Here is a 23318-nt window from a genome sequence, read left to right as displayed (position 1 = left end):
TATACTTCTTAGGCAATAAGTTTTTTTATTCCCTTTTTTAATATATAATTTCATTTACTGGACCGCTTAGAAAATTAAACTTTATGGGCAGCCTTCACTCCTAATAATAATATGCTCTGTTTTGGAAAACCATACAATCTCTTCCTTCAAAGTTAGCAAAATTTTCCATATACTATATTAATTTTACATGTCTAATGAACATATTTTTTTTAATTGCAGCTTCGAAATAACATTGAGTTAAACTCAGCAACACACAACCAGTTTTTTGGTCGTAATAACTTTTATGATCTCTTAAAAGTGGTATACTTTTAAACAGCGTTTTCGAATTTTTTATGACTCTCAAATAAAAGTTGGCAATTTAAGAAGCAGAAAATGCAGCGCACTAACTTTTATGAAAATTAAAAATAAAGAAGTAAGTGTTAAATTCGCTCCAAAACGAATTTTATATACCCGTTCATATTTTAGCAAAATTTAATTTGAGCTGGCTAATAATTTTTGGAATAAACTCAAACTCATAGATAATTAAAATTTAGTATTAATATACAAAAACATTAACCGATCTCAATACTATTTATGTCAGATCAATAGGTGGTGAGGGGCAATACGTGTACCAAGTTGGGGCGAGTAATCGAGATGCACGCATTTGCCCAAGATTTCCACAAGCCAATATATGGAATTATGTTGACTAAGTCACCCATACAAAAATAAACTAATAGTTGAGGGTGGTGGCCAAAAAAAGCACACGCGATGATGTTTCGCAAGTTTTATATATATTACCTAAACCTCTTCAGCAACCGCGCCACACATTTCTCGACCGAACTTACGCGAACTGAAAACTTCTACTGCCTCATGAAAAAAACACCGTTGAAAATTATATTATATTAATTATTATTTTACAAATACATTCTTGAAGCTCACAACAGTCACACATACATTACTGCTAACTTTCGCTTTCCGCTATTGCTAATCGTTATTTTTTTTAATTTTTTAATGCAAAGTATTGTTTGTATAAACGTTGTTTGCAAAAATTATAGAATTCATATTCCTTGGTAAAGTTTTTTCTAATCATTTCCTTCACATACGAACTTATATTTGCTTTCCAGGGATTAGCATTCATTGGTGTAGAAACTAAACCGTTTTCCACATCTGAGGAAGAAATTTAACAAAACATAAAGGTAAAACCTGTTTATAATCACAATCAAGTCCTTATTCATACAAATGAAACAGTTTTAAAATTATACGACCAGACAAGTTATGACAGTATTAAAGGAATGCATTTAAATATCTAATCCCGTGATTTCGGGATTGTTCTTAGAATGAAATTAAATACAAAATCATTATACCTATCTCTACTGAAATCCTCTTCATATACTTTATATTCCGGGTTTTTTGTATTACAAAAAGTTCTCTAAATGCAGGTTTTGCATAGCTTGGTACTACAAGTATATGGTATATCTGTCGCCGAAGCAATAAACGTCTAAGTCGAAAATCGTGTTTTCGAATATAACTCGGGGCCATATTTTACTATCAATAACAAAACAGTGTTGGAAAAAAAAAATCGCTTGGATATGTACCAGTTTCGTTAGCAGGCATAGCACAACATAACTCAGTTTTTTCTTATGGACTTTCTAAATCAACTCACGCAGTTAATGTTTGGGACCATAAATAAATAGCCTCTCATTGCCTAAAATTTGCATGGAAATATGCCGAGGCTGGTCGAATCATTTTCTCTAAAAAACTGTCCATATCATGAATAAGGTTACAACAATGTATGTATAGGTGTGTGTGTTTTTATTTACCAAAATATAGCTGTGTTACGCCACGGAAAAATTTTGGTATGTAATGCTCCAGTACTTTTAAGGTAACATTCAAATCCTCCCACGAGCCCACAACCGCATATTCTTTCTCAACATTTTTTATAGCCAATTGCAAAGCGCTTTTTGAATTGAAGGGTCTGTAATAGTTTTAATTCACAATAACAAAATATGATGCACTAAAAATGGTTCACAAAGACATACTCGCAACTTGGATCGTGACCACAAAAAAATAATGTTTGCCGTTTGTGATCTACAATCGTATTTTGAAATTTCGAGCCCGTCTCGTAACGACATTCTGCATCATGTTGTAGCACACAGTCTTCGAAGCTCTTCTTATACCATTGCGCATTGCGAAATTTCTTAGTCAACTTGTACATTTGCACTGCTGTCCATGGTGCACGCCTATAATAGAACCAACTTATAACCCGTTCCACAGGATCACGTATCATGTTGATATAAATGGGCTGTGGTAAATCGAATTCTCTAAAATCAATATAATTTACATGCGCTGAATGGGCATGCGGCTCCTCGTAACCGATTAGCTCATTCGCTAATTCCTCTTGTTCCTCATCCAAAAGACTTTGTCGTATTGGTTCAGAAAATAGTGCTCTACTAGCCCCAAACCCATTTATAGTACTCAAGCGCCGAATAAGTTCAATAAGATGTTCGCTGCCAACTTTCGGTACCCGATTAAAGAAAAGTAAATCGGTTTCGGCAAACTGGGTGTTATTTAAGCTCTTTGATATAAGCGAATCAAGCTGAATGTGGAACAAGTGCAAGAAATATAAATAAAATGATCAGCATGCGTTTTTGTTGTTGTTTTTCTTTTTCTATATTACTTAAAACAGTAATTGCGTATAGCCATGAATGACATTTCCAGAAGTCAAAAAGCATTTCTACGTAAATATGAATTTGGCATAGATATTGGCCGTAAAAGCAGAAGCAGGAAGTGAAATCGGAAAATATGGAAAAAAGAAAAATCGATCAAAATAATTGAAAATGCCATACAATTTTTTTTTATTTTTGTTTTCTAATACTTTGGACAAATATATTGTAGTATATTCAAATTTAACCAAATTAATAGTCTTGGTTGAATATTTCCTCATCCTCATTATGCTCTGGTACTAGAACATAGTCGTCGTTGTCGATGCTTTTGAATTTACTGATTGCGCCGTATTGTAGATATAAACGTTGTTTACAAAACTCATAAAACTCAATTTCATTGGTAAGATTCTTGCTAAGGATGTCACGTGTTTCCTGGCTCACTGGTCGCTTCCCAGCATTTTTATTCACCATCGATAATTTTTCTCTATCCACTGAAATGTTCAAGATATTTGTAAGCGTTATTAAAAAAAACGACTGCGCTAAATTAATTTTCTCTTACTATAGTACACCACTTTCGCGTGTTTGAAAAATTTCGGTATATAATGCTCAAGCACAGCTAAGGTGATGTTGGTATCTTCCCATGTCCCAACAACTGCGAAATCTTCGTCTACCGTTTGTTTAGCTTTCTGCATTGCCGTAACAGAATTGAAGGGCCTTAAGGCGAATGGAAGAACAAATATCAATTTACAATTTATGTTTTCCGTATAAGCCGCATGCATATATTCATACTCATGCACAAGTACGTGCATTAGAGTGGGTCGCGTTTAGGCATAGCTTCAGTTAAGGCTTCCATTGAAAGGGTTCCGAAAGCAAAATCACAATATTTGAGATATAATAATAGTAACAAGGCTAAAATCCACCAGATGGTACTTCCACCATGTTCGGACTTCTCGAAGGAGCTCAGATTTTCCCAACAAATTTTTTTGTTTGTTTTATTATCAATCAAGCAATTTTCGAAACACGTATTATTGTTGATTAAAACAATTTCAATTAAAATTAAAAAGACTTCTTTCGTTAAACAAAGTATTTTTTTTTTTATTAAACTCATCCTATGCATTTATTACTACGGCAAAAGTAAGAGTACCTATACCTCTTTAGACTGTGTCTACAAAAGAACGATGAATTAAAAAGAGATATCGTTGGGAAAACATACTATAAAATATTAAAAGCATTTTTGTAGAAAGGAGACCCACAGGGATTTTTAGTCCGCGCCTGGATACTCCTACCGTTTTCTCCCCATTTTGATATATCTTCCCATCTCATGATATTAAAATAGAACTGGATTTGAATTCAATATTTGAACTAAGAACATTTCAACAACTCAGAGAATCCATCCCTTTTAAAATTATTTCCTCATCAAATATCTTACGTGGCTGCATTTTCTTAATTTATTTACAAAAATTCTCAAAATGAACTAAATCTGATTTTATATAAATGTTTCCAAACATTGGATCAAATGAGAGATGGGCTACACCAATTGCTTTTTTTTCATCGGTCATTACTAAACATTGGACGTAAAAATAGATCGTCATCTATGATTTGATACGAATATTGAGTAGTCATCGAACTGACAAATGTAGAACGATAGTCTAACGTACTCGCGCTTGAAATTCTTCAGTGGACAATTTTTTACCCACATTATTGAACAGTTGAAATGCCATTAGTGAGTCCTATACCTGCATTTGCTGATAAAAGGCTTCCTTCTATAAAAATGTAACCGTTACGTAAAAAGTATAATATTTCAAAATTGTTGGTAACGATGGAAAGAAATACACAAATACTAAATGTACTCATCTAAACACGGTAGGATGGTGTGTTTCATCATTTCAGTATTTATTTTTATATGAGTGCCAATATTAAGGGGCTAATCTCCATACCACCTTGGCTAACTATTCGAAAAACATTTTCAATGTCCATTTAAAGCAAAAATTTGTATCAATTAGACACATAAAATTATGATTATAAGCTCAATTTGCCTTTCGGAACTCTTCCATTATAAGCTGCCAAATTTTTCATTAAGGACGATCTGTGCTAATATATATGTACTTGTAGTATTGCGCATACTACCCACTCATGTTTGTATGTAAATGAGCATGCACATGCTGACTGAAAAAGCGTGTGCTACTTACATGCAAATTTTTTTATTTTGTCCACAAAAGAATAGTGTTTGCCGGCGATGGTCACCGGATGGATTTATTATCTCATCCTGATTGAACTGGCAGAATAAATTGTTGGTTTTTACGCAAGTATCTAAGTCCAAATTCATAAATTCGTCTGAAGGACGTAGTGGCGCTAGATGTCCCATCTTTTCCTTCAGATCTTGATAATACCATTCGGCGCGTGTATAGTAATGCCAGCTAATAATACGTTCGATAGGATGTCGAACCAAATTGATATAGATAGGTTTGGGTAAATGGAAACGGGTGAAGTTTATGTAGGCTAGATGTTGATTGTACGCATGTGGCTTCGGCTTCGCTAACAACTCCAATGCTAATTCTCGCTGCTTACGTGGTTCAATTAAAACGGTCTCGTGACCTTTACTAATATCGCGTGATGTTGTAAAACCATTAAGTTTACCCAAAGTAGTCAAGAGCTGCATCAATGATTGACTACCCACTTTTGGTACCCTATTAAATATTATCAAATCCACGTCAGCTTTCTTTGTATTATTCAAATTGTCAGCATGAAGGTTCAATTCCGAGGTCCGCTCGTTACTTTCGTCACTGCTTGCTAGACTGTCAGATGCAGTGGCGTCACGAACGTCATCGGCTCCATCATCGTCATCGTAAGAATCTTCAAAATTATTGTCATCTACTTCTTGTGACTTCACTTTATTTTTTTTATGGTAGCGGCCTTTCTTGTGTTCAAGACGCTTATGAGGTAAAATTTCTTCATTATTATTATTATTACCAACGCTTTCTCTATCGATTTCCTTATGATGTCTGAGCGGCTTGAGAAGCTTTCGCGATCTACTCTGTTAGGGAATTGAATTGCATTTCTAAAATGGTTTCGTATAATTGCATTTTTTCTTTACGTTATGAGGGCGATTTAAACCATAACCATTTGCAGGTCGACTAACGAAAATGAACAGAGACAAATTATAAGTAGAGTGGGGGACAGATAGAATCCCTTGTTGAATGAGGGTGTACGCTACAAGTACACTGAAACATCGACTTGAAAAAATATTAGTATCTAAAAGATTTTGCCAATAACATTTAATACTTAAAAGCCAAAATAAGCACAAACAAATGTCAAATTAGTGGAATTCATATACTTCAATATCCATATTTGCCATTTTAAACCAAACAAATTTTTTGGTATTTTTATTAAATGCTATAGTAAACAAACTCAAGTGAAGTAAACAGAAAAACTGTAAAATTCAGATGCCACTTCAGAAAGTTAGTAAATTGATAGTACATATACATATATACATATACTACTTACATATAAGGACGCACAGTAAAAAACAAAGCCCAATATGAACGAAAAATTGAACAAATTTAATATTTATTTGGCTTTACTTGAGATGGCTAAGATTTAGGACTTTCACTCTTTTACGAGTATGTGTGTAAAATACATAGATTTCCTCGTATACCTCATGAATTTCATCAGTGGTACGAAGGAGCTATTCATATTCTTAAATATTCATGTTTCAGTATTACAATAACACAACCAAGAACTCTCGCGAGTAAAAATGTATTTTGTCTTGAATTCTTGAATCTTCTTCAAATGCAATTCTCCAACTCATGGCGCTGGTATGCTAAATTGCCCATTTGATTCAAGAATATTAAAAATTTTTAATCTGTAAAATGGAGGGGGTTCTGCAATACTTTTCTTTTCCAAGCATAATTCAATTTCCATTTAATGCGCTTAATTTAGTGTCCCCTTTGTGCGGGTGATAAACGCTCGGAGTAGTGCGCGTTGTTGCCATGGTTTGTGTCCGGCGTTTACCTACACCGGTCGACCCTTCTCCGTCTTTTGTAAATTTTGTCTATTTCTATTCTCTGCAAATGTTGAGAATTTATTTAGATATATATTCTTTCTCTCTCTCTCTTTCTCATTCTCTCTCTGAGTACTACGCTACACGCACTTTTTTTAATTTATGAGCTTGTGGATATACGATTTTTGCTATTTTGTAATTCTATATAATAAAATATATAAAATACCACATTAATAACGCATTCGTTGCGGTAAATATGGCGCAACAACAATGTACGCGATGAATAAATATCAGCTGATTTCCAGTCAATCAAAACGGCTTTTTTGCTTACTGCAACGCTTCCATTGTCAGTTAAATGTCGCAATGGGCGAAACGTAAACAATCTGACTTTAAAACTAGCTATTTTGACGTTTAGTGCAACAAGAGTGCAGAAAGAGAGAAATATTAGTATTTAAAACTATTACAAATTTCAATTGTTATTCGTGAAGTTTCCACTTCAAATTATTTTATTACAAACTTTTTTATTTGCAACAAGCGTTGTGTTGCTCCATTGGATTTGTAGGGGTGATTTTACATTAAATAAGTAGGATTCCAAGGTATGCGTTCTAAATAAAGAGATATAAATGGTTTTGCAAGAAGTGCACATACATCGAACTCCAAACACCGCAATCTTTTTAAAGTGAAGCACTCTCTTTCGTATACAATACCTCTTGCTTGTGTGGCCAAATCAGTATATCCATAGCTATCGTGAAGCTTGAATACCCAAATGCTATAACTAAACCCAAAGGCCAAGTACAGCAGCACCCCAGGTCTGGAGCATCCGCCTTACAGTATAAACTCATTGACGACAGCACTTCACCACGTAATGCAAAAAGTTTGCCTTGCCTGCAAATAGTGTCTTAAAGTCAGTTTCTCAAATATTTTTAAAACGGGAGCGACATCACTTGTTCGTTGTGATATTTTTTGCCTCCTTCGCCTCCTTTGTATGGTGTTTAGCCGAGCCCCTCCATCAATTTCGTGGTGTTTTTCCACAAATGGAGGGGCCTATAGTTTTAAGCCACCCTCGTATGGCAGACAGATTTTTGGGAAGACCTTTTTCAATGCAGAAATACACATGCCATTGCCTGATGAGAGGCAACCGCTTTTACAAAATATTTTTTCTATCATTTGTTGTTCCATGACCACTGTGGACTACAAACCCGCAGCTTTCTGAATGGTAGTCAAACTCATACATACCTGATTGCATATGTATGTAAAATTACAAGTGGTCATTATGAATGATAAAACTTAATTGTTAGTCACTAATTTTTTATTTACTTTCTTATTAATTGGTCAACTTATTACGTATGTACAATTATGCAATCGTGACAGCTACACAATTGTTCTTTTGCTATGGCGATAGTGCAACAAATCACATAAGAGTATATCCCGTTATATTTCGTAATATCTAATATTTCTTTAATTTTATGGCAATATATTGCTTATAAAGACGTTGTTTACAAAAATTATAAAACTCGATTTCATTAGTCAAATTCTTGTGCAATATTTCGCGAACTTCCTGCGAAACACTTGGCTTAATGGAATTTCTATTAACTTGATGTAGGTTATTCTCAGCCTCTGAAAATTCAAATAACAAAGAATAGTGTAAATTAAGCCAATACGTATACAAAGTTCATTTCAGCAAAACAGCATTCAAATACATTAAGAGGCATACTTTCTGAATATAATAAAAATTATCGCTGCAATTCATACCCGTGGATGGATGCACATTTTAAGGACGCAGCGATAATTTTGGAGCATGTGCATTTTTCTTTGCACGAGTATATGCGAGGAAATACATACATACATGTGTATATACAGATCTACGTAGTAGCCCAAAGACAAAATTTGTATTCCTCCTTAAAACAAGTGTTGAATCAGCCTTTCCAATCGTACGTCCTAAAGAAATTAAATGGACTAACAAACTAATAGATGAACAACAAGCTATTTGGGTATTGTTTTTTTTTTTTTTGCATTTAAACTTAAGAAGAAATTCAGTATGAAGGTCCAAGTGAATTAGACATTTTTTTATTAATTTTAGTTTGAAGTTTCAACAAAGTTACGATTACTGGAGATCGTAAAAGAATTGGTTGTCCGAGTGCTCTGGTTTAACCGAATGTGCCGTACAATTCCTCCAGAAGAAAGTTCGATATTTGTGTAATCAGCTGTTTAATTAATACCAGTTGGGTTCCTCAGAGCTACGATTTGCCACCGTTTTATTATTACATATTAGAGAACGGCTGAATCTCGACTTCGGTCATGTTCGACCACAAAAACTCAGTTCAGTTTCGGTTCGGCTTTGGCAAAACCAAATCTAAACATTGGCCAAACATTTCTTAACAAAACAGTTTTTGTAATTCACATCACAGCAATAAGATTTGCTGTAATAACACCAAAACAAAAAAAAATTGTAACATTTTTGAGTAATGGTATCAGAGCCCAAATTTTCTGTTGAAAAAAAAAAAAACACAACCTTTATATTGTATTATATATAAAAATGAATGTTTATCTGTATGTCCTCGATGAGCTCACAAACTACTGGACCGATTATTATAAAAATTGGTATATATGGTATATGTATTTTTCCACGTAGAAGGTTTGTAGAGTATGCTCATTGCTGCAGAGTGGCAACTTCTGCCCCGTTCAACCGATTTTTTCGAAATAAAAAAAAATCAATAAAATGGTTTAGAATGAATTGAATATTTGTGTACTGATTTTTCTTTAAAGTTGTTTTTCTTAAATTTATTTTAGTTGTTGGCGTAGCAACGTGCGCCGGGTACAGCTAGTTTTAAATATACACAGACGGACAAAAGTATTTTTCACTTTGCCTATTGGTATTTTTCTAAGCAATTGCTTAAACAAATATGTATTATCACAAAAAGTATTAATATTAAGAAATATTTACATACATCAGTTTATTCATTTCAAAAACCAAATAACTTCATTTATAATTTTATTTCTAATAAAAGTATGAAGTAAAAATTAAACATATGAGTTATGCGGGCAAAAGTATTCGTCCCTTAAATCCATTACTTATTAACATAAATAAAAATAAAAATTGCATACGAAGTTTGCATTCCATTTTGCTGAATAACTTCTATCAAGCGCACTAATTTTATGTTTTCTAATAGGACTATGAATAAGTTCGTGCGGTTTTTTCGAAATTTGAAACTTTATTGACGTAAAATGGTTACAAATTTAATATTCAAAATATTGTCCATCGCTTACTACTACTTTTTCCCATCTTTCTGGCAATTCACGGATTCCCTTTGTGAAAAATTCGGTCGGTTTTGCCGCAATCCACGAATCGATCCATTTTTTGACTTCATCGTAATTCCGGAAGTGCTGGTCAGCCAGGCCATGTTGCATCGATCGGAAGAGATAGTAATCGGATGGCGCAAGGTCTGGACTATACGGCGGGTGGGGTAGGACATCCCATTTGAGCGTTTCTAAGTATGTTTTGACCACTTGTGCAACATGTGGCCGAGCATTGTCATGTTGCAAAATAACTTTGTCGTGTCTATCGGCGTATTGCGGCCGTTTTTCTCGCAGTGCTCGGCTCAAACGCATCAATTGTCGTCGGTAGACATCCCCCGTAATCGTTTCATTCGGTTTCAGTAGCTCATAATACACAACACCCAGCTGGTCCCACCAGATACACAGCATAACCTTCAGGCCATGAATATTCTGCGCCGACGTCGATGTTGAAGCATGGCCAGGGTATCCATACGTTGCCCGACGTTTTGGATTGTCGTAATGGACCCACTTTTCATCGCCAGTCACAATTCGATGCAAAAAACCCTTTCTTTTGTGCCGTTGAAGCAGTTGTTCGCATGCCATAAAACGGCGTTCAACGTCTCTTGGCTTCAATTCATACGGCACCCAATGGCCTACCTTTCGGATCATTCCCATGGCTTTTAAACGTTTGGAAATGGTTGATTGATCAACTCCCAAAGTTTTTGCAACCTCTTCTTGCGTTTGAGCCGGATCTTGATCGAGCAATTCCTCCAATTCGGTATCCATGAACTTTGGCGGCGCACCCTCGCGTTCTTCGTCTTCCAAGCCAAAATCACCACTTTTAAAGCGTGCAAACCACTTCTGGCACGTTCGCTCAGATAGAGCATGCTCACCATAAACTTCCACCAAGATACGATGACTTTCGGCTGCTTTTTTCTTCATATTAAAATAATGAAGAAGAATTCCCCGCAAAAACACATTATTTGGCACGAAATTCGACATTTTCAAGTGTGGTAAAAATATTGTTGTTTACGCTTCAAATAAAAAACTTATACTGACGTTTGTGCCTTACGACAGTAGCTCTCCAATGAATGTTTGGAAATGTGGATCGATGGAATAATAATCAAGTTACGCCATCTGTTGTAAAACCGCACGAACTTATTCATAGTCCTATTAGTTTCTAGTAATTCTAATTTTCGACAAATTTTGCTCTAAAATAACTAAATAACATATATATATATAATTGGCGCGTACACCCCTTTAGGGTTGCCATATCAACTTCCTTATTGGCCTCTTTTATAGAAAACAAGAATTGAAATATATCGTTAATGACGAAAACTTATGTATGCCCAAGGAAAACTTAATTTATTTATAAATATAAAAAAACAAAACAAATTAACTGCTATAAAATGTTATCAGACCAAGCATTAATAGAGAAAAATATTTCTACAGATCTACAGAAGTTTTGGAGCCATAGGCTTCTCCAAAATCCATTTAAACTTAACGAGGAATACTTTTATCCTACTGTGTATATCTTTCCTCCTGTGAGTGGGAGTATTGAGCAATTGGCCAGTGCTGTAGGTCAGCTCTATATCAATAGACCGTGCAACTTGAAAAGTGACAGAAAATGCCGATAAGATATTGTTTTTACATTACATTAATATATTAAACTATAAGTGTTAAATAATTTCTTTTTTGAATATACTGAATTTTCAAAAAGGTAGTGCTTGTTTGTTATTTAGACCCTTGAAGATGTTCGATTCGGCTATAAAAATCGGTGTTCAGCCGGTCTCTAATTATTGTTATTTTTCGGTAGAATGCGTTTGAAAATCGCGTTATATCGAGAAAAAATTCAGAATTTATTTGGCTTAAGTGTCTAATTCACGCGTACCACAATATTATTTGTACTATTAGTGGAAAGGGACCTTAAACTGTTTGAAGTATTGACAAGATGAGCTACGAGTATAGCTAATGATTTATATTTTACAAAATCAGCAAAAAAAATAGCAAAACTATTGAACGATGTTTCTTAATGCATTTTTAAAACAAAATCAGCAGATGACCCACCTTACTTTTCAACTCATCAAACAAATATGTATAGCATGCAGATAAATGAATACATTATTGATATGATATGAGCAGATATGATGATATCAGACTATTTGAAATTTACAGAAATACAGAAATTTTGTACGGTGTTCATTAAGAGGATGTCAAAATGATGGCATCTCAAATTTCTATGTAAAGAAAACATGTGGTTGCTTCAAGTAAAATTGAAAATAAACATCCATAGATATTGATTAGAAGTCCTCGTAAGAACTTGGCATTTCTGGTTACACAACAGTAATAGTTTATCATAATAATATCTCGCTAATTATTCGCTGAAGATATTGAATGACAAAAATAAAACAAAGAACAGCTACCGAAGTAATTTGTGTTTAAAAAGCCGACGTCGAAGAGACATTTTATTAGAGTGAAAGCACCACAAGGAATTGAATGAGTCTGGTTATGAACAAAACCCGGCCACATCATCTCCTGCAATTAACGATGGACCGAAATAACAATTTAACAGCATCACTAGAAGAGCAAAAACCATACTTTAAACGTCCCTCGTCAAGCTCATGGACAATGGGCAAATGTTATGAGTTCTCTCTCTCTCTCTCTCTCTCTTAGTATTCGAGAAAACAGTTCTCTAGAAGTTTAAATTATCTTTTGAAATGATGTATGCTTTTCTAATCATGCAATAATATATCAGCTTTCATTGTGCTTAATAAGGCAAACACTAGCAATGGCAAAGGGAAGTCCAGTGGGATCAAGAACTTGGCTTTCCTCAGGGCTCGTAATTGATGCCACCTCGGTAGAGACACAAAAATTGGAAAGGCTCTCATTCAAACTCGGTTTAGGTGATAATATTTGCAACCAAGTTTAGATGTTGATTGCTGAATTTTTCTGCAGGTGATTTTTATAAATAACTGCATTAGTTTTAAATTTATGTGCATGTGTGCATATGTATGTTCCTCTGCATATACAAAAATTTTAACAAGTTCACGCATGCTTGTGTTGTGTACTTTGGGGATTAGAGTTTGCGTATTTTCCAACCACAAAATATTATAGTACATATGTACTTGTATAATGCAATTTTAAACCAAAAGAAAATATACTGAAATCAAATTTTTTGAGACGCTTTGAGATGTCTTAGTTTGCAATTAGGTGCAAACGACCTGTCATCATGCCATTTGCAAATTATGAAGGCAAATACAAGTATACATACATATAAGTATATGTTTAGTTGCTATATTACCATGATAAATTGTAAATGCCATGATGTCAGATTTTTGAACATAATTGTGAAGTGCCTTTATGTATTTTTTGTTTGTTAGAAAACACCCATACCCCTAATCGCAAACATGCTTTTACTGCCACATTATAAATTATTTTGAACTGCATAAAATGTTTATAAAACGAGATATTACTGTAGTATGTCTCAGTCGCTCCAGCAAAGAACCTCGGTATGTAATGCTCCAGTACCGTCAGTGTAATATTAGTTTCCTCCCATGTACCAATTACAGCGTAATGGTTTTCAACATTTCTTTTCGCTTGTTGCATAGCCTGGTACGAATTGAATGGCCTAAATTTTTATATGCAAAAAATAACAATAATTTTACAAATGTTTACATATCCCTTATATAGCACCCAACTCTCTTTCTACACGGTCTTTTTTACACGGTTTTTAAAATATCACGGTTCACTAATACATTTCATTTCACGAAATTTTCGTTCTTGCAGGAATCTCAAAACAAAAAGGGTTTTTCAAAACAAAAAATAATTCCAAAAGTAAAAATGTTTCGTATAAGATTAAGAAAAAATACATTAATACATATGTATGCAACGATGCAATGAAAACATTTTAAAACTAGCCAAGTCCGACTGTGAATAAAAATTTCGAGATATTTCTTAGGTTGCATGTAGCTGGATAACAAGTATTGTATAAGATGGCGCAAAATTAATCATTAAATTTAGTTTTTGAATCACTTTTTAATGAATAAAAAAAAATTATTTCGAGTGACGGAAATCTTTATTTGGCTTTAAGAGCTCCATTGCTTTTCTGTTCGTATACTGCAGCTGCATAGTTCTCAAGTGTCAACTATGATTGACGTACGACGCCATTTGAAAAATTATCAGTTTTTCCATAGGGCAATTGATTTTGCGCCTCCTTGTATAAACAACTCGTGAAAGCAAAAAATAATGGCAAATAATGGTACAGTCCGTAATAAGCGTGCATCAAGTAGAGATTAATAGTTGCGAAACTGATTTTTTGTTAGAAATTTCGATTTGAATTTTTATACAATATGTTTTTTACTTATGGATTGAATTTTCACTGTACCACTAATTTTAATTTTTTATCATAAAAATGAATTGTTTTTTGTAAAATATTTGCGCAATAATTTAAAACTGTTTTATGGTCAATCTTTAGCTCCTGAACGATGCTACGATGGCATGTTAGCCAGTAATATCGATTATTTTTGTGATTACATCGACTTTATCGAAATTTTCTTTAACATCAAAAATGCCTGAACGGAATCGACGAAACCAAAATTGCACGTAATTAGCTCTGACAGTATCGGCGCCATAAACACCATTCTGGCTTGCTTTTTCGCCTTTAACGAAGAAAACTTGTAAAATGCACCTACCGAATTTTCTCTTTCTTGACTTCCAGTAACTCACAACTGAATGGAATAAACAACCTACAGCAAACAAATTTTTTTAGTGTGAAATGACACCTTGACAACGACCATAAACTTTAAATTGTTTGATCTATACTTTACGAGATACCGATCACTACAGCCATCTACAGAGAAAATAATGGATTTCTTTTTCCCCAATCGAATATTCCTGTATTTATATACAATATATGGATTTCATTATTACTTCTTTTGCACTTTTTTTTGTGAAAATATTTAGAGATTTTTCATCTTACACGATTTGTCAAAGTTGTGAACATTTCCCCAAATTTACTATATGTCGAATGTATTTTTTACACGACTTTTTTGTGCACGATTTTCCAAGGAACGTGTCTACCGTGTAAAACAAGAGTTAGATGTGTCTATTTTTTATAATTATATATTAAATAATGCCTGCACAGAAACTATAAGGAAAACTTCTATGATCCCAGTTTCTTTTTCATTATAAAATTTCAAGATCTGAATAAAAAAATTTAAAACTAAAAAATATCGCACAAACTAAGCATAGTTACTTTATTATTATTACTTTTCAATGAGAATTTAAGGCATGCAACAGTAACTTATTTTTCCAATCTTTACCAATGAAAATAAATGACCTAGCAGCTAATTTAAGAACTGGACACGATCATAAATTATTTTACTAAACATATGGGTGGCGATGGCGGGTATCCCACTCGTTTTAAATAAAATGACTATACAGGTCAACAATTTCCAAGAAATCATAATCTAGAAATTGCTTTCAAGTTTGCAAACAAAAATCAAAATATTCAAAAAAAGCTACAAAATAAAGCCAAATAAAGTATCAGTTAATTTCCTTTACTTAGAAATTGCTTCTCAGAATATAAACAATATGAATGTGAAATAGTTGTTTACAATTGTAATTAAATTACTAGGGTTACTATTTACATTTCTGGCATAACACTGGAAAAATTAACATTACCAAAATTTTATCGCCATTTTTGACATTTATAAAAGGACCTTTTTAATGGCAGAGGACCTTTTTAATGGCAGAAATACACTCGAAGGTTTGCCATTGTCTGCCGAGGTGCGACCGCTATTAGAAAAAACTTTTTCTTCGTTTTGGTTTTTCACCGAAATTCGAACCTACGTTCTCTCTGAATTCCAAATGGTAGTCACGCACCAACCCATTCGGCTACGGCGGCCGCCTTTAGGTACATAATATAAGTACATACCAGAAAGAGTGCGCGCAGAAGTGGCTGCAGAAAATATTGATTTTGAAAATATCTCAAGCGCAATTCATTTACAAGAGAAATTTAGAACATTTTTTGTACACAAGCCTTGCCTAGTGTCACTGTAATATAGGTTCTGAATAATCAAAAAAGGCCACAATCATGTATGCGCTAACAATAAAATGGTTTCAGATAAGCAAAACAGGCGGGGATCATATCAGATCTTGGCTAATTTTGTTCCTTTATTTTTGTACCAAAGTGTCGTTCTGAATGTCTGAATGTCTGAAGTCGATTTGATGCCAAAAATTGTAGACAAAAGTCTTGAAAATTTGAGATGTATTTAGTTATTGTGAGTATTTAGTTAGTAATATAGCGCAAGCACCAAAGATTTATATTTTTATTGTTTGTCAAAAGAAATTGCCGAAAAAGCGCACAAAAATCCAGGCGATCCTCTCAAGGAGATATCAAAAACTGGCAAATTAAGAATTGAATCTTTTTAAACCCTTTTTTTTTACATAAAACTAAAAAAAAGGAAATATAGCTTGGAAATGTATTGTAGCTTTCAAACAAATATGAACTGTTGCTATTTTTGAATTTCTATTAAAAAATAATAACTTGGTATTTTTGCTTTGAATCTTTGATTTCTTGGAATCCTTTCTCAAATTTAATAATATCACATATAAATGTGTATTTAGTATGTAAGTAAATGCGAATTTTTTTACTGTATTTAACTGATCTTGGCATTGGCATTTGTTGTCTGATTTTTACGTTACTACTGTCAATTATCGGTAGCCCGAAATCTTATTGTCCTTAAGAGGCCCTATAAACTTTTCAATAAAAATTCTTTCACAATATTTCAATAATATTCTAAAAATGTTTACTCACATACATAGTTCGTTATTTTGGCCGCAAAAAAATAGCATTTGGCGACGATGATCGCCCAAACCTTTCTTGTCGCCCTGCGCAAAAATGCATTCCGCATCATGTTTTAATATACATGAATCGAAAGATTTCTTCAACCACGCTATATTAGGTACTCTATACTCTTTCGGGAAATTCTTTTTACGCTCGACAATGTACCAAGGCGCACGTACATAATAAAACCAACTAATTAAGCGCTCCACCGGATGGCGTACAAGATTAATGTAAATGGGCCAAGGCATATCTAAGCGTCCGAAATCTATGAAAGCCACATGTTTTGAATATGATGTCGCATCTCCTTCCTCCATTATCTCATCGACTAAGCTTAGTTCGAAATTAGGTGTCAACATTATTGTCTCCATTAGGGAGGGCTTATCACGACGTGCCTCAAATCCATTGCGTTTGGCGAGGAATTTAAGTAGTCCCATCAACGTTTGACTACCCACTTTGGGTACGCGATTAAATAAGACAATATCTATTTCAGCTTTTTTTGTTGTGTTGACACTCTCAGGCGTTAGATATGGCAGCTGTAACGAAGGGTTGGATGGCAGATGTAACGAAGAGGAGACAAGGATAATACATAATTTAGAATGTATATATGTATACATATGCGTATCGAAATAATTATTTGTACTTGAAGGGTACATAAGCGAAAATATAAAGAAGGTCGATTTTAAAGTATTTTATAGAACTCCATATATGCAGAATGAAAGGATAGGGCAACCTAAGCGACAAGCTTTTCAACAAACTATTCAGGGAATTTAACTTCGCTAATTCAAAAAATTGTTTTGTAAAATTTAGAGTTTTACCCAAAAACTAGGAGTAATAAACTGAATTACATTATTTGCTAATAGGTGCCTATACTAATCTACTTCTTGCGTTGTATGAGCGCGATTGCATAACTCAAGTGGCGTTAAAAAAATAAAATTTCATTAAAAAAACGTATGAGGCAGATTTGCCATTACTTGACTTAATGTTATATGTGCGACCACTAGAAATAGAGTAAAAATATGGGGCAAATGCAATCCAGATGATTGAAATGTAATAGATATTTATGGTTCCGGTTTCGTCAGTTGCATGCAATACATTTTATATAATATCAACCAAATACCCCGCTGTAGAAGGGCTATTGTCGGAAATGTCGGTGAAATAACGACAATCATCTAATCTGACCATCTTGTAAACAATTTACGTTTGGTCAGGAGCTAAAAATTGCACAACAATCTATTTGCAATCACTTGAAAAAGCTCGATACTAAAATAAGATCGATGTATGAGCGCCCTATGCTTCAACTTGGAACTCAAGGAATCAGTGATGATGAATGAATGGCAGGCGAATTAACGAAAAAAAACCTGATGGACCGAATTTTCATCGGCGAATCGCTGGGTGAATCGTGATGAGCCGACGCAAATGGTGACCTAGATAGGATTGACAGTCAGGAAGGTTTTTCTGTGCGTTTGGTAATTTGAGGAGTAGTAATTTGAGAAGAAAATGGAAAAAGCTGAATTTCGTGTGCTTATTAAGCCGATTCACGCTTAGAAACCCACTGTTTCGACTGTTGTTTGGTCTCTGGTGTGTGGTAATATATCCATGTTTCATCCACGGTTACAAAACGGCGCAAAAACTCCTCCATATTGCGATTAAACAACGCCAAACCTTCCTGTGAAGTTGTTACACGATTGCGTTTGTGGTCGACTGTGAATTACTGGATAGTTTGATAAAGGTAGCTGTAAAACACAAACTAACTGACGCAGCACGTTCAAATTTTGACAGGAGTCAACTGACAGATGCCTGTTGACAAGAGCAGTATTTCTTTTTCAGTAAAGAGGTTAGAAATACAACAAGTCACGGACTTATTGACCCGCCCTCGTATGTTAACAGGATGCGTTGACTGTCAAGCCAACCGAGACAGCTTCTTGAATGAAGTCATGTTCCATAAACAATGGGAGCATTTGCTATTTAGAATAAACTAATGATATACCAAAAAAAAATATGTTTGTTAATTTTTAAAAAGAAACCACTATGTGGGCCAACCTTTGTATTAGGGCGTATCTGTATTAGAGCGTATCACGAAAAAGTGCAAAATGCTCAACTCCTTTTTCAATCAAACTTCGACACACCCGGCATCATTCGTACGGAAAGGACAAACGATGAATGGAGACTCTTACTCGGAGCTGTCTTAACTTTCTCGATGACAGTGATTGCGAGCATTGCCTACCCATATATGAAATGAGCCCGGCAAACACTGTTTTCGCATTTTCACGGATGGCTCCAGGACCGAGCATGGCTCCGCCTCTGTGATCTACGAGGAATCCAGCAGGGCAAAACTGCCCTTTGCTTTTGGAATGCATGCATCTGTGTTTCAAGCGGAGGTGTATGCAGTTCAAGAAGCGATGAACTTCGTTGTGGAAAACCGATGGAGAGGCAGATCTATATGTGTCTGCAGCGATAGGCAAGCTGCGCTTATGGCCTTAGACAACCACCCAACTATATTACATCAGGGGTAGTCGAGTCCTGTAAATCCAGGCTGAACTATGTCGGTAGACATAATAGCCTGATGCTAACATGGGTCCCAAGAGACGTGGGTATCGTGGATATCGAGACATCTGACTCCTTAGCTAAGATGCCACGTTTTGCCACTCCCTTCTGCGGCCATCACGGCCACGGTTAGCAAATGGGTAACTACCACTCACAAGCGAGCTTGGTAGGCTGAGAGAGGCTGGAGATGGACTAAACTGATGTTACCTGTCATGTCCGATCGACTGTCGCAAACCCTTCTGTCATTAAGCAGAGGGGAGTGCAGACGGTTGCTTGGACTGATGACGGGCCACTTTCTATGGGCGAAGCACATGGAAAGGTTGGGCATCTGAGACAGTGTACTCTGCCCAGCTTGTGAAGAGGAGGATGAGACGGCGGACCATTTCCTATGTGTCTGCTCCGCCTTCGCTCGAATCAGGTTTGAGGTCTTTGGCACTGATGTGTTAAGAAACGACCATCTTGGCTCCTTGGCACCACAAGATCTACTCATCTACTGTTAGTTGTCCCGATAAAAAAAAAACAAAACAAAAGAAAACCAAAAACCATAAATGTATGAAGATTTGTTTCTAGATCTTTTTTTCGTTTTATAGCAATTCCGTAGAGCATTTTATTTCCCAAATTCCCTTTAAATATAATTTTCGCGCTTTTTTGTTTTAAAAAAGATCAATTCGGCCCGTACATTGGCAAAACATTCCTGTTACACTTTTTATTAAGATGTTTATAACCAAAATTTCTGAGTTTTCACCGCTTGTTATTTTTTTATTATAAAATATTTTTAAATATGTTTGCATAAATTAAAAGCATATATTTATTATAAAAAAATATTAATAAGTTTCAGTTCCCCACAAATCCTTAAACTTTTTCTAAAACTCTAAAACAAAGTATCATGAAATATAAACAAGAAGAAAGGTCCCCATTAATTTTTTATTAGAATATTTATTTTAACAGTCATCCCAGAAGCATTAAAATAAGTAAAAACATAAAAAATATACCAAACAACTGGACCTGCTAACTAGAGTATCGATTAAATTAATTAATTGTAATTTTTTCTGTTATTTAAAATATTTAGTTAGCAAGTTAAAAAGAATTGTAAAGTTACATAAGTAAAAAAGTTAACAATGCATCACTTAATACACACATACATATGTATGTATAAGTACATGTTTAGGCGCATATACTATAAAGATTATGTAGTGCTTCTCATTCAACCGGAAAAGTTGGCAACAGCGGGCGCAGAGGTGCCTAAGAAAAAACAACTATGGAGACAATGACACGCGATATTCGAGATGCCACAAAACTGCCTACTGCAAGCATAAATATACAAATGCATATACATACGTACTCAATATAACCTACAAATGGTTATGCCAAACCACTTTAATATTAGACGATCGTGAAAATGAAAAATTCTATACACCAAGGCAAGGGCATGGTAATGTACTACTTTTGGTGATAACACTGGTGGCAAAACTTATTACGTCCGGATAAATATATCACTTAGACTAAAAGCGGGAGCATGTATATATAATATATATAAATATTTCAAAGGAGTATTGACAATATTTCTAGATTAAATAATTCAATTGCCTTACTGTTTACATTTAAACTTTGCAAATGATATGACTTATGGCTTCAAAATATGTACTTAGTATATCCTCACATAGTACGTACATATAAAAGTATGTACATTCTACATTCCATATATCTACTTCAGCTGTGACCTAATACCAAATTTAAATATTGAGTAAAAGATGTTTTCAAAATTAGGGCGCACTAAAAATGTGCTTATCAAAGAAAACTTTTATTTAATCTAGCACAGAACCGGATGTTGCGACAATACTCTCTGCCAACAATGACTCATGATACTTTGTATCAATGGGATAAGGATGAATTCCTTTATATGAAAAATTTTCTTTTTCACAACAAAAAAGTAAAAAATCATCCTGCATCCAGCCTGTCCGAATGACGATCAAAATTAAGCCTGGATCCCGTCCCGCCGAAGGCAAGCCTCTTAATAAAACGATGCACCTTTGCAGAAAAATAACTCTGTATTCACCAAATTATTCTTAGGGCATTAACTGTTTCAAAATTCCATGTTAATTATCCTTACAGCTCACGAATAACAAATTTAAATAAAACAAATCTAATTTTTGTTATTTTTTGGCTTATTGGATTCACGATTTCATATTGCAAAAGTCTTATTTTGTTTTATTTATTGAAAAGAGGAATATTTATTTATAACTATTATTAATATTATAAATATTTATATAATAATTATATAATTATTATAATTATAATTATTATTTATATTATACTATTATTTATAAATAATAATTTATTACATTGCTAACGACAATAGCCGAAGGCCTTAGCAGCCAAAATTTTTCTTTTTGTTTTTGCTCGGCTATTGGTTTAAGTAGTTTGCAATGGAAAGAAAGAAGAAAAAAGAAATTATTATTACAGATTGTGCTAAGTTTACTATAGGCTAGCTTCAAGGTAATAATGCATTATACCTATACTGGAAAAGATAGTACAACCGAAAGTATTTGTATATAACCTATGTGTGCCAAAAGCCTATGAAATTAAATTTTTAATTTACAGTGAAATATAAATTTATTTTCGAAAATCTTACTTCATATTTGTAGCACACGACGCCAAAAAGTAATAAGTTTCAAGTGAACCCGAAGAATTTTAAAACAATACATCCACCATATTGAATTTGCCATTTTTGTTGTTCAATTTTCGTTCTAGAGGTATTTTTTTTAAGGGGGGAAGCTGGTCTAGAGCGCAAAAAATGGGCATATTTTATGAATTTATTTTGACTCAACAAAGGAATCAATCGAAAATCTGTGAAATAGGTTTAATAATATAGCTTTCATGGTACAAATACAAATTTTTTCGTCTGAATTAATTTCAAAATGGCCGCTGTCCAGCAGTTCTCCTAAGGCGCCTTTTTTTCTAGTGGGTCCATTGCCGAAGACGTAAACTCCTTAATTTTTGTCCTGGATCAAAAAATAAAATTTTTTTAGTTTCTATATAACAACAGAAAGAGACGTACGTAGGATTTTTTCGATATTTTGTTTTTTCGCGAAATGGAGCACGTTTGAACAAAAAGTTACAATTTTCACTATAAAGAACGACATAAAATTGTTGATTAAAAAAAAAACTATGTAATATAAATAAAAAATCCTACGTACGTCTCCGGAGAAAGGTATTTCGAATGTATTGTCAAAATTTCGTAAGAATCGGTAAAGATTTGTTCGAGTTATGTCTTCGGCCAGTTTAAAAAAAGTGATTTCGAGAAAAACGCGTTTAAAGTTGTAAGTAGCGTTCGGGGCATACCTGCGAGGCACTGCCGTCGAATGAAAAATTTGGGCATTTAGACATTTTTGCTGGTATATTATTTCTAAGACCCTAAAGCACCTTTTAAGACAAAAAAAAATTTTTCGATTTTTTCAAAATTCTAGACCAGCTTCCCCCCTTAAATAAATTCTCTACCCATAGAAAAATTATTTAATCACAACCTGTTCTGATTCACTTGAAATAACCAATGTTTGCGTGCATACATGAAATTTTGTACCAAAGGATTTTTTCACCAATCTGTTGTCAGCTCTTGGCTAACTTCGTACAATGTGCTTTTCTAAAGAGCGGTGGATATAGAACCGTAATTTCACTAATTTCAAGCACTCAGCTTTGGGTGAGCGTGACAGAGAGTTTGCGCGCTTCAGCCGGCGCAGACTTCAGAAACTCTAATGACGTCAATTTATTTTATATAATTATTTATCTCCTTTCAGAAGTACGCACCACCCACCCATGGAATAAGTATTTAGTCGAACTGGATTCTATAGTCTCCCCTACCTAAAAAGGGCTAGTAGTAATTGCACTTTGTTCTTACATCCGAAAAATCTTGGTTTTGAAGTATTTTAAGAAAGCCGAAATAATACGTCAAATATCAAGCTCAATCTAGGAGTATAACCATAATCTCCCATTCCTATCGCACCTAGGAGTG

General features: G+C 34.2%; 3 protein-coding genes across 4 annotated transcripts in view; all 3 read right to left on the bottom strand.

Annotated features, from left to right (window-relative positions):
* The window catches only part of LOC128862551 (heparan sulfate 2-O-sulfotransferase pipe-like), an 86523-nt gene that overhangs the window by 39631 nt on the left and 23574 nt on the right, over positions 1 to 23318 (bottom strand). Inside the window, exons 4-6 of one of the 2 annotated variants that reach the window (XM_054101251.1) lie at positions 16736 to 17298; positions 13392 to 13546; positions 8017 to 8259 (exon numbers count right to left, since the gene is read on the bottom strand). The exons of the other annotated variant lie outside the window; for it this stretch is intronic. Of the exons in view, the coding sequence (XP_053957226.1) occupies positions 8090 to 8259; positions 13392 to 13546; positions 16736 to 17298 (888 nt within the window). The 3' untranslated portion in view covers positions 8017 to 8089. Of the gene's footprint in view, positions 1 to 8016; positions 8260 to 13391; positions 13547 to 16735; positions 17299 to 23318 lie in introns of those variants that run through there. 2 annotated transcript variants of the gene reach the window in all.
* On the bottom strand, positions 1792 to 2711 carry LOC128860659 (heparan sulfate 2-O-sulfotransferase pipe-like). Its single transcript, XM_054098308.1, has 3 exons — positions 2664 to 2711; positions 2019 to 2575; positions 1792 to 1954 (listed from the first exon to the last, which is right to left on the bottom strand). The coding sequence occupies exons 1-3, from the start codon at positions 2709 to 2711 to the stop codon at positions 1792 to 1794; spliced, it is 768 nt and encodes a 255-aa protein (XP_053954283.1).
* LOC128860658 (heparan sulfate 2-O-sulfotransferase pipe-like) lies at positions 2867 to 5997 on the bottom strand. Its single transcript, XM_054098307.1, has 4 exons — positions 5977 to 5997; positions 4832 to 5676; positions 3202 to 3356; positions 2867 to 3133 (listed from the first exon to the last, which is right to left on the bottom strand). The coding sequence occupies exons 1-4, from the start codon at positions 5995 to 5997 to the stop codon at positions 2895 to 2897; spliced, it is 1260 nt and encodes a 419-aa protein (XP_053954282.1). The 3' UTR covers positions 2867 to 2894.

This window comes from Anastrepha ludens, chromosome 4 (genome assembly GCF_028408465.1).
Source record: "Anastrepha ludens isolate Willacy chromosome 4, idAnaLude1.1, whole genome shotgun sequence".
In the NCBI taxonomy this organism is placed as follows: domain Eukaryota; kingdom Metazoa; phylum Arthropoda; class Insecta; order Diptera; family Tephritidae; genus Anastrepha; species Anastrepha ludens.
The sequence above is the reverse complement of the archived record's forward strand: the minus strand, read 5'-3'. Positions and strand labels throughout refer to the sequence as shown.